Raw genomic sequence first — 12,343 nt, 5'->3', positions numbered from 1 at the left:
GAGAGGGGTCAGAGATGATCTTATGAGCCTTTGCAGTGTACGGTTCATCGATGGGGGGAAAGTTGCAGCCAACAACCTTCTCGGCTGAGCAAATGATGCGTTGCAGCCTCCGGATGTCATGCTTAGTGGCTGAGCCTAACCAGACCATGATGGAGAAGGTGAGGACAGACTCTATGATGGCAGTATGATGGCAAAACCCGACCACCTGTGGCAGATTGTGTTTTCTCAGCTGCCACAGGAAGTACGTCCTCTCTGTTGGGCCTTTTTGACTGTGGAGTCGATGGTGGCCCCCCATTTAAGGTCCCTGGAGATGATGGTTCCAAAGAACTTAAATGACTCCACAGATGTGACTGTGGTGTTGTTGATGCTGAGTATGGGGAGGAGAGGGGTAGCGCTCCTAAAGTCTATAATCAATTCCACCATCTTAAGAGCATTGAGCTCCAGGTTGTTGCGATGGCACCAGGATGCCAACTGTGTCACTTACTGTCTGTAGGCATTTTCCTCCCCATCCTGGATCAGTCCAATCAGGGCTGTGTCATCCGCAAACTTGAGAAACTTAACAGAGGAGTCTGTGGAGGTGCAACCGTTGGTGTAGAGAGAGTAAAGGAGAGGGGAGAGTACGCAGCCTTGCGGTGCTCCTATGCTGAGGGTCTGCGGGTCTGAGATGTGCTTTCCCAGCCTCACATGCTGCTTCCTGTCTGTCAGGAAGCTGATGATCCACTGACAGAGGGGTTCAGGCACAGTCAACTGGGAGAGTTTGGAGTGTAGTAGCTCTGGTACAATGGTGTTGAATGCAGAGCTCAAGTCCACAAACAAAATCCTTGCATAGGTCCCCTGGCGGCCTAGGTGCTGGAGGATGAAGTGCAGGCCTGCGTCATCCACCGATCTATTGGCCCGTTATGCAAACTGCAGGGGGTTTGTGATATTTTTCAGCTGGGCCAGCATAAGTCTTTCAAGGGTCTTCATGACTATAGAGGTCAGTGCGACAGCTTCTGTAAAAATTGTCAGCTGTCCCTAATGTTAGGATAGTGCTAGTAGAAAGGAAAGCTCTTCAGCGGGTAGTCCATAGAGCTCAGACGACCATCGGAACACAGCTACCAGACTTGGAGGGCATCTACAACACACGATGCCTCAGAAAAGCCACCAGCATCCACAAAGACTCTTTACATCCCTGCAACAGTCTGTTCGAACTCCTTCCATCGGGCAGACGCTACAAGGCCTTCTACGCCCGCACCTCCAGACTCAGGAACAGCTTCATCCCCAGGGCCATAGCTGCTATGAACCGGTCCTGCTGAGCCGGATGGTCACATCGCACAGTGATCCGGCACAGATCTACTTGCACTTTATTCTGTCTTAAAAATGTTACAATTTGTTTTGTTGGGTTGCTGTTGTTTAAACTAACTAAATTATTGCATCGTATGGGAGGCGCATTCCCAATCTCGTTGTACCCCTGTACAATGACAATAAAGATATATTGTATTGTATTGTATTGTATTGTATGCGGGTAGATCGCTGGTCTGCGCGGACTGGGTGGGCCAAGGGCCTGTTTCCGCGCTGTTATCTCTATAGTAAAATTATGCCCGCCTGCATGAGACTTTCCCCGGCCGTCTCCTGCCGGTGAACCAAGCAATTAGCAGAAGACACAGGGCGCATGTGCACTTTCACTTTCCCCAGACTTGCCCTTGGCTCTGGCAAGGAAGCGGAGTGAAACTGGCCGCCTGGCACTTTGCTGTTGCTGTCGCCGCCGCCGCCGCCGCGACTGGGACATCCTGTGGGCTGTGAAATGAACGCGTGAACCTGAGCGAGTGATACTTTGTTGCCGCCGCCACCCAGACTGATACATCCCTCGTTGTGAAACTGCCCGGTTGATACATTGTGGCCACCGCCCAGTCTGATACCTGTACAACCCTCGCTGTGACTCGTCCAAAGTGATACATCCGCGACACTTTGTATCCAGCTGCCCGTGTTCAAGGCCAGCCCAGCCCGCCCGCAGCGACATGAGTAAAAGCAAGCAAGAAGTTTATCAAAACTTTCTGGACTTTTACCAGAAAGCTCTGGCCTCGGGCAACCTGTCTCCCTGCACCGGGGAGGAGCAGGTGCTCCAGGGCAGGCTCTTCCTCAATTCTGTGACCAGCAAGGGACACCGCTTCCAGTTCCTGGACTTCTACAGCCTGGCCCTGGATTTGATTGAATCCAAGGACGGTCAGGACTTGGAGGAAGATGGTTTTCGCGGTCTGAGCAAAGCCTTCGAATTGCTGGAGATGTTGGCAGTCAATTTGTACATGTGGCCCTGGCGGAAGGAGATCAAGTCGATCAAGGTTTGATGTGTACAGAGTTCAGGGGCTGGTTCCCGGCTTCCTCGGCAGTCGGAGAGATGGGGAGATAATGTAGGAAGGAGCTGCCGACGCTGGTTTACACCGAAGATAGACACAAAATGCTGGAGTAACTCAGCGGGTCAGGCAGCATCTCTGGAGAAAATGTGACGTTTCGGGTCGAGGCCCTTCTTCGGGCTGAGGGTCAGGGGAGAGGGAAACTACAGATATGAAAAGGTGCAAAACAGATCAGAGCAGGCACCGATGGATGGATGATATCTCGATGCTGTTATTTCCTGGGTAGTGTTACACCACCTGTTGCTCCACTGCTCATTTCCTGGGTTTGCAGTTTGGGTTTATTATTATGCTGTGCAATCAAATCAGATAATAATACACATCAAACAATCAAGCTAAATTCAAGGTACAAACGTTAGAGCAAAGGGAATGATACTAAAGTGCGGAATATAGTTTCTCAGCATTGTAGCGTAATAATTCTTGAAACAATGTCCAATGTCCGCAATGGGGTAGGTTGGAGACACAAGGAACTGCAAATACAAGTTTATTAAAAAACGATTAAAAAAAACTGCTGAAGTAACTCGGCAGGTTAGGCAGCATCTCTGGGTGGAATGTTTGTAGGGACAGGCGATGTTTCAGGTCGGGACGCTTCTTCAGAATGATTGCCCCATCTACACTAGTCCCATCTGCCTGCATTTGGCCCATATCCTTCTCAATCTTTCCTATACAGGAACCTGTCCAACTGTCTTTTAAATGCTGTTACAGTACCTGCCTAAACTATCTCCTCTGGCAGCTCATTCCATATACCCACAGCACTCTGAGTGAAAAAGAGACCCCTCAGGTTCCTATTAAATATTTCCCTCTCACCTTAAACTTATGACTTCTGGTTGCTGATTCCCCTACTCCGGGTAAAAGACTAAATAAACCCTATCTATTTCCTCATGATTCCCCTCTATAAGATACCCTCCTGCACTCCAAGGAATAAAGTCCTTGCCTGCCCAACCTCTCCCTATAGCTCAGTCTATTAAGTCCTGGCAACATCTTTGTAAATCTTCTCTGCAATCTTTCCAGCTTAATGACATCCTTCCAACAGCAGGGTACCAAAACTGAACACAGTACTCCAACTGTGGCCTCACCAATATTTTGTACTATTATAACAAAACATCCCAATGCCTGTACTCAATACCCTGACTGATGAAGGACAATGGACTGCAGACCTCTTCACCACCCTATCTACCTGTGACGCCACTTTCAAGTAATTATGTGCAGCCCTGGTGTAGATGCTTTAGATGGAGGGGAGGGCTGTGCCCGTGATGGACCGGGCTGGGTCCACTGCTCTCTGCAGCCTCTTGCGTTTTTGCGCATTGGAATTGCCAAACCAGACTGTGACGCAGCCAGTCAGGATACTTTCCGGAGTGTTTTGTGGTACTCTTACTATTAGTAACCTCCCAGCAACGGAGATCCAGGTTCAATCCTGACCTCAGGTGTTGTCTGTGTGGAGTTTGCACGTTCTCCCTGTGACCGTGTGGGCTTCCTCCAGTGCTACAGTGTCCTCCCACATCCCAAAGACGTGCAGGTCTGTAGGTTAATTGGTCTGTAGAGATTTCTCCAAGTGTGTAGGGAGTGGATGAGAAGGTCAGACAATGTAGAACTAGTGTGAACAGGTGATAGCTGGTGTGCGTGGTCTCGGTGGGCCAAAGGGCCTGTTTCCATGCTGTCTCTCTGAACAACAATGTACCTAGATACAATGAATAACTTTGTTTGCAAGCTATCCAGTCAAATCACACCATACACAAGTACAACCAAGCCATACACAAGCATTGAGTCTGAAGAAGGGTTTCAACCCAAAATGCCACCTATTCTTGTTCTCCACAGATACTGTCTGACCTGCTGAGTTACTCCAGCGTTTTGTGTCCATCTTGGGTGAGACACGTAAAACAGGTAGTGCAAAGAAAAATACCAGAGTGTGGAAGATAATGCTACAGCATTATAATGTTATAGTTACAGAGAAAAGCGGCAGGGGCCGCAATTAGGTGGGTTGGAAGATCAGGACTCATAGGTTCTAGAAGCAAATTAGGCCATTCAGCCCATCAAATCTACTCCGCCATTCAATCGTGGCTCAATCTATCTTTTTCCTGTCAATCCCATTCTCCTGCCTTCTCCCAATCACCCCTGACACCGGCACTAATCAAGTGGGTCTTGTAGAAGCGTGGGTGCAGAGATTATTGTTTGGAAGGACTAATGCTCTCTCATTAATTTCAGACTTTCACTGGAGCCTTTGTGTACTTCATCCAACCGGTGTTCCCTCCCGGAGTACTGCGGGAGATTTTGGAGAAGTTGGGCTACGTTCAGAAAGGAGGCAGCGAGTTTGTGATGGCGGGGGAGGTGAACGAGGAGGTGGTCGGCCAGCTCGGCTTTGAATTCTTCTTGGCCAGAGCGGAGTGCGAGGTGATGCAGGAGATGCTGGGACAGGCGCCTTCTCAGAGGCTCCAGGACATCGTCCAGCTGCGGTGCGGGGAGTCCGTGAGGCAGGACGATGGTGGGAAGCGACTCGGCTGTGGCTCAGCAGGGGCCGGTGAAGGGGCCAGCTCAGAGAACGAGTGGGCCCCACAGTCCCATGAGTTCCCCGCCTCTCCCCACTTCCCCGACCACCCCTTGCCCCTGACAGAGACCAATGCTGGTGGGATCGTTGAGCTAGAGGCAGGGGGTCTCAAGAACGACCCATTGACATCGTCCGGGTTGCTGCCAGACAGCATTGACCTGTACAGTGATGCCGTCATGACAGGAGATCGGAGATACCTGCCAGACCTGGCGGCTTGTTTGAGTCCCGGTGAGCTGGGGCAGTGTAATTCCATTCTGGGTCTGGATAAATCGCTGGTGGACAATGCCCGGGGTGAATCCCGGGAAAAACTCTCATCTGCACTGAATCTCTACTCCAGTTCAATCCGCATCGACAACTGTCTGGATGGTAGGCCTTCCAATATGAGTGTGTGCAACCTTCCCGATGGGAAGCATCAGAGGAAGAAGGACAACGACACCATGGACCAGAAACCAGCAATCAAACAGGAACACCCGGAGGACAAGTCAGGGAAAAGCCCTCAGAACAAGTCCTCTCTGAAGTGCGGTGGGCTCATAGGTGGGACGGGCAACAGTCAGAAGAGGGAATGTGTTTCGGCTGTGGATATACAGTTAAAGAACATGGAGACGCTGCCCTGTCCCACACCGGAGACCTCTGGGCCCGCGGCGCCACGTCCGATGGATGGCTTTGCATCCTCGGAGTCACAGGGCCCGGGGCGGGGTCCACGGGAGCCGCCAAGGGCCAGAGGGCGTTGGTTGAACCTCCAGACCTGCCAGGGCCCCGGTGTGGCCGAGTGCTGCTTGTATTCCCCCGCGGGGATAGTCACCGGGCAGCCGCTGTTGGATGGCCCCGAGTTTAGCGGCAGCGCAGCCCAGGAGAGCGGGGGTAGCGTTGTCCGAGAGCCGCCGCAGTCCTTCTACATCCCACCCGGCAGCCTGGAGAGCCGGCCGCTCCTCCCCTCCCCTCCCTCCCACCCCTGCCCCCAGTGCAGGTCGGCGCTCCGGGAACACCTTCACGAGCAGGAGCTGGTGATCGGAGGCAGCGGCGATCCTTACATCTACGTGAGCAAGCTGGCGGGACAGGGCACGGACGGCGAGGGCTGGTCCACCAGGTGCAGCCACTACGAGGAGGACGTGTAGACAGCGGCCTTCCCTTGGGAACTCTCTCCGTGGCGGTCTATGTTCTCAGGAGGCGTCAGCTCAGCTAATCCTGCCCGGCTACTTCCCACTGACGCTGCAATGGTCCCCGCACCAAGGGCCTGGGAGCATCAAATCAGCCAGGCCTTCCAACCCTGCTCCCCAGCAGTCAACGCTCTCAGCAATGCTTGCAAGTGAAGATTAGTTATCCTGCTGCTGGATATTGCTCAGGTGGCTGGGTCTGGGCTAAGGGTGGCTGAAGGTTCGAGTGAAAGTCGGCCGAGCAAGTGAAGCATATCCACAACAACCTCTGGGGTTGGGTGAAGCCAGTGACTGCTAAATAACCAGTGTATCTCCAGCCTTAAACCCAATCACCCAGCTCTCCCCGCCCCGCCCCTACTGCCTTTACCTGTGTCCACATATCGAACTGCAGATGCTGGTTTACGACGAAGATAGACACAAAGTGCTGGAGTAATTCAGTGGGTCGGGCAGCATCTCTCGGGAAAATGACGTTTCGGGTCGGAACCCTTCCCCACACACAGAGTCTGAAGAATGGTTCCGACCTGAATCAATCGATGATTAGTGTGGACTCGATGGGCCGAAGGGCTTGTTTGCATGCCGTATCCCCAAATTACACTAAAGAAGGCAGAGATAGATAGTGGTAGTTAAGAGGCTTTTAGATAGGCATTTGTAACTCTGGAGATGCCGTATGTAACTCTGTGGATCAGGCAGCATTCATTCCCAGCCGACCTGCGGAGTTCCGCCAGCACTTTGTTTTGCTTCAGAAAGCCGCAGTATGAAGAGATAGGTTGTGTCAGCACATGAGGTGGATGGACATGTATGTATCGGGTGCACACGTGTGTGTGATACGATGAGCATACAAACTAACCTGGGACTGACTCAACTCTCCTGCAATGCTCTGTACCTTTTTAATGTTACTTCGATCAAAGAATAAAATACCAGGTGAACCTCACTCTTACAGCAGTGTTCCTACAACTCGGAAGGGCTATGGTGGGAGAGGGGAGGAGGCAGGTGGGGGGTGTGTGCTGGTGAATGAGGGGGGGGGGGTGGTGGTGGTGATGGTACTAGTGTGAGGGAGGGGGTGTGGGGCAGAGGGGCGGTGATGGAGCAGGTTGGTGCCAAGGTAGTTGTACGTGACTGAATGGGGTAATGGGGATGAGGGGTGACCAGGAGTGAGGGGGCTGGAGGAATGGGGTGGTGGGAGAGTGGTGGTACACAGAGAGAAAGGGTGACATGAAAGTGATCCATCCTGCTCCATCCAAGACCACAAGAAATTGTAAGAGTTGTGGATGCACCCCAGACCATCACACAAACCAACCTCCCTTCCACTGACTCCATCTACACTTCATGCTGCCTCGGCATGGCCACCAGGGTAATCAAGAACGAAGAACGAGTCTCACCCTCTCCCTCTCCCATCATCAAGAGGTACGGTAGTGTGAAAACACGTACCTCCAGATTCAGGGGCAGTTTCTTCCCAGCTGTTGTCAGGCAACTGAACCATCCTATTACGAGCTAGACAGCAGTTCTAAGCTACCATCTACCTCATTGGAGACCCTTGAACTATCTTTAATCAGACTTCACTGCACTTTATCTTGCACTAAACGTTATTCCCTTTATCCCACATCTGCAGTGTCCTCCATGATGTTTGGGACAAAGACCCATCATTTATTTATTTGCCTCTGTACTCCACAATTTGAGATTTGTAATTTTAAAAAAATCACATGTGGTTAAAGTGCACATTGTCAGATTTTATTAAAGGGTATTTTTATACATTTTGGTTTCACCATGTAGAAATTGCAGCTGTGTTTATACATAGTCCCTGTATGTCATGGGTTATGGGGAGAAGGCAGGAGAATGGGGTTGAGATGGGAGAGATAGATCAGCCAGGATTCAGTGATGGTGTAGACTTGATGGGCCGAATGGCCTATTTCTGCTCCTGTCACTTATGAACATATGATGGCCATCGTTAGGCAACGCTTGAGAAGCTAATGATTCACGGCTCCACTGCCGATCATCAACCATGCCTTCCAATCCCTCAGCTCCTGCCATCTCCACCCCAGCCCCTGCCCCTGCCCCCTCCCATTCTCCCACCACACCAGACCAGCAGCAGTGCCATCCCCAACCCGAGAACTGTGGAGACAACGCTTCAATTCACAAAGAACTACAGTCAAAATCCTGATGTCTCCTGTACTGTTCCGTTTACTGAATGACATTCCATCAGCAGGTAAGTCAGACAGTTTCAACCAGCAACATAAAGACAGCATGGTAAGAAAGGGTGGGGAGAAGGGGTATTGAAATTTGTATGCTTCCACCTTCCACCTCAAATATCGCTCCATTTTTCCATATTCCCACTTGAAGGATAATCTCACTGTAATAATGCCCTCCCATTATAACTCTTCAGTCCCCACCAGGAATGTAACTCAAGATATGACTCCAGTGATACTTTAAAATTGTAACGGGGTAATTCTGGCTGAATAGCTGTTCAGGTCATGGGGGGATGGTGGGGGGTAGGGTGGGCAAAGTGAGGCTGCCAGCAGTTTACATCTGTGAATGTTGCTTTACCCAAAACAAACACCTCTAGAGCTCGAGGCTACTGCAGTGGTCATAGGTACCTGGTCCAGTCCAAGATGCCGTACCTCAATGGATCGTTGGGGGAATTAAACGGCTCAGATGGTGGCTGGTGGAAAGCAAATATAAAGGCGCCTAAACCTATCCACCTTATTTACGAACCCTTTACTGCCCCGTCTGCCATTTGTCTTCCGTTATCAAAGGGTAATTCACATTCACAGAACGTAGGTTTGATTGGAGATATCACCAAACCGGGAAATTCACACCCTATGATGACCTCATATTGTTTCCAAAAGGAGGGATGTGTAAATGTTAATCACCTGACCAACATCACATGCTTGACGTCGTTTTGTGATAACAGGACCTGTCAGGTCAAAGGTGGACAAGGGAAGTGTAAATGCCACTGCTATACCTGTGTTCCTCTTGCTTTGGGAATCCAACTAGTCTGTGGAGTGTGCAATAGGACGCATGTGGTGGTAGGAAACTATACGTCCCCACTTACCCAGATGACCAAAGAAAGAGGTGGCAGAGATGTATTCGATATGTCATGGCACCTTGTTTTTAACAAACTCAAATCTCTTCTTTTTCTTTAATGGTACAGCCACTAATGTCCTGAATCCACCATTCCCGAGACGGGTGGCAATAGGAACCCTGATTCCTATGACAATACCCTTGTCCCTCCCAGTGGGTGTCTCGTCAAAGGTTGGTGTCTAAAGCTGTTTCAGAAGAATTTTGTTCAAAGCGGAAAATCCCACATCTCTGGGAACACATGGGAGCTCTGTGGCATACAGATGGGCGAGCTTCTTTAGTCTAGGCTTCACTGCAGGTTATTTGGCTGCCAATAATCGCAATTACCTCATTTGTGGTCTCACTATCTTGGGTAATGTAACCACGGGGACCCTCGACATGATTACCCAGGGACTTACTGAACTTAGGCTCTTTACTAGGCAGAACAGATATGCCCTAGATTATTTGTTGGCTCGGGAAGGAGCTGTCTGTGCTACAGTGAAAGGTAGGTGTATGATGGGAGTTAGAGATCAGACAGAGAATATTACTCGTTTTATTACAAAGATAAGGGAGCAAATGGATAACATGAAGGAGTCGAATAGTTGGGGTGATTGGGGTTTTGGGGGCTGGTCGGACAGGTTGATTAATAGAGCATTGTATCTGGGAATTTTAATTGTTTGTATTTTTGTAGGGTTGGCTATTCTGAATGCGTATTGAGAAGAATGCAGATGGTGTTAGAGAGTATTGGTACCAAGAATGTTAGTGCTAAGACAAATTGAATTATGTGATAAGGAGGCTGAGGATGTTGATAGTGTGAAGGAAGAGTTTGAACGACTAGGAAGGTTATTAGATTAGGAGGTAAGAGTGAAGGGAAAGATGAAGTGGTTTTGAGGATGACCAACTTAATAGAATAGGTGTAGTAGGATATGTGGCCTTTGGAGGGCGATACCAGAAGAATGATGCATGTGTGGAGTTTTGGAACTGAAAGGGTTAAGGTGATGTAGGCAAGAAGCAGCTCATGTAAAATATATTTTTGCAGGGAGTAGTTTTTTTGGTGTCAGGGATCATTGTTTAGAAGTGTTAATGATGGTCTAGTATTGATGTCGTTTTCTTTCTGTAGAAATAAACAAGGTTTACATTTGATTGTATTTAGAAGTTTGGTTGTACTGAGTTTTTTTCTATCCACATGAAGGAATATTCCAAGATAGCTTTATTGTCATCCAAATTGGACGAAATTCAGTCACCCACAGTCCAACAACAAAAGCATCAAAATAGGCATTAAAATTACACAACCCCCAAAACACACAAAAGAAACATCCATCAAGAAAACATCCATCACAGTGAGTCTCCTCCAGTCCTCTCCTCACTGTGATGGAAGACCACAATGTCTTTTCCCTTCTCCTGCTGTCCTCTCCCGCGGTCAGGTTGTTGTGGTTGCAGGCCGCGCCGGACGGTCCGCAGCGGGCCAAGCCTAAGGCGAGTCGCAGCCGCTCCCGCAGCCTCCGAAGACGGCCGGCTCCGCCGATGATAAGTTCAAAACTCCGCTGCCCGTCTACTCACACACACCTCGATCCGTGACCATATCACCCCCGTCCTTTATAAACTCCACTGGCTCCCCATCCCCCAGAGAATCCAGTACAAAATCCTCCTCATAACCTACAAAGCCCTCCATAACCTGGCCCCATCCTACCTGACCGACCTCCTCCACAGGCACACTCCCACCTGCACCCTCCGCTCTGCCGCTGCCAATCTCCTATCCCCCCACATCCGGACCAAACTCAGATCCTGGGGGGACAGGGCTTTCTCCATCGCTGCTCCCACCCTATGGAACTCACTACCCCAAACCGTTAGAGACTCCCCCACACTCACCACATTCAAAACATCGCTGAAGTCTCACCTGTTCAGTACTGCCTTCAACCACTGAAGGTCACCTCACCTTCTGTCTCCTTTCTCTGTTCATTTATTTATTTACTTATTTATCTATTTATTAATTTCCCTATGTTCCCAAAATCTCTGTAAAGCGTCTTTGAGTATATGAAAAGCGCTATATAAATAAAATGTATTATTATTATTATTATTAAGTCCGATCCGGGGCGGGGGAACACGCTGCTGCTGCCGCTGTTGCTGCATGTCGGGGCGGTCGTGGCTCCCGACATTGAAGCCCCCGCCCAACAAAGAAATATCCCGCGGCCTATTTTATGCCGCGCCGGACGGTGAAATGTCCGCGACCCAAGCCCCGCGATCCGGGGCGGGCGAACACGCTGCCGCTGCCGGAGCTCCTGATGTCGGCATCCACACGGCCTGAGCCTAATATTGAATATGGAGGCATTGTTTTACTCTTGAGGTGTTTAATGTGATTTATTGTTTTAAGCTTTGATAGTTATCATAGAATGATAAAAGAAGCGAATGAGAATCTATGCTATTAGCTGATATAGTTAATTTGAAATATTGATATTTTGTTGTCGGTGGTTGAAGATGGTTTCTTTTGTTGTTGTTTTAGCTAATATAAAATTAATGCTTATTATTAGTAGAAAGCAGTAAGATGGGTGCTTGTTATAATTGGGATGGAATGTGTTTGTCCTTTTAGGAGTGATAGGGAGTAGACAGAGGAGTATAGGGGTTAGTTTCCCGTCAGGACAAATCTTTTGTTTGTTTGTTTTTATGTCTTGTTTGCTCTGTAATGCGTCTTTGATGATCCTGAAAAGCGCTATATAAAATAAATGTATTATTATTATTATTATTATTAAATGACTCCCTTGTCTGATAGTGTGAGCTTGTGTATTAAAACAGTTAGAGCAAGGTTGTGCAGCTGCGAGATTGCTCGTATATAGTAGATAAAAAGTTTCTTTCTCAATAACAACTCCTTATATGGGTGCGTGTGAAAATAGGAAATGTTTTGAATCCACTCTAGATAAATTGATGCGTTTCCCTGAAAGCATGTGACCTATATTAATGGTTTCGTTTCTAAGCATGTGACCTGTATTCATGGTTTTGTTTTCTCTGTGACTATGGGATTTGTACTAGAATTGTAATTGGTCATTGATTTCATTTCTGTCACACCCCTTTTTCCTTTCTGTATAAAAAGTAAACAATTGTGGAAAAGTGGTTCTTTCCTTCTCCCCAGTTGAAATCTTTTCAGACACTAGCATTGTATCTGGAGATCCTCACGGGAAGAACCCCACTGTGGAATAAATCTGTTGTACTCA

At 48.9% G+C, this 12,343-nt stretch overlaps 1 protein-coding gene across 1 annotated transcript; it reads left to right on the top strand.

The window, feature by feature from the left end:
• The first annotated feature begins 1,687 nt into the window (after positions 1–1,687).
• LOC144594340 (uncharacterized) lies at positions 1,688–7,002 on the top strand. The gene is made up of 2 exons (XM_078400718.1): positions 1,688–2,318; positions 4,590–7,002. Exons 1-2 carry the CDS (start codon positions 1,998–2,000, stop codon positions 6,042–6,044), a joined length of 1,776 nt encoding a protein of 591 aa, XP_078256844.1. The 5' UTR covers positions 1,688–1,997; the 3' UTR covers positions 6,045–7,002.
• Positions 7,003–12,343: the final 5,341 nt, after the last annotated feature.

This window comes from Rhinoraja longicauda, chromosome 6 (genome assembly GCF_053455715.1).
Source record: "Rhinoraja longicauda isolate Sanriku21f chromosome 6, sRhiLon1.1, whole genome shotgun sequence".
Taxonomy (NCBI): Eukaryota; Metazoa; Chordata; class Chondrichthyes; order Rajiformes; family Arhynchobatidae; genus Rhinoraja; species Rhinoraja longicauda.
Note: the sequence above shows the minus strand (reverse complement) of the source record. Positions and strands in the feature narration are given on the sequence as shown.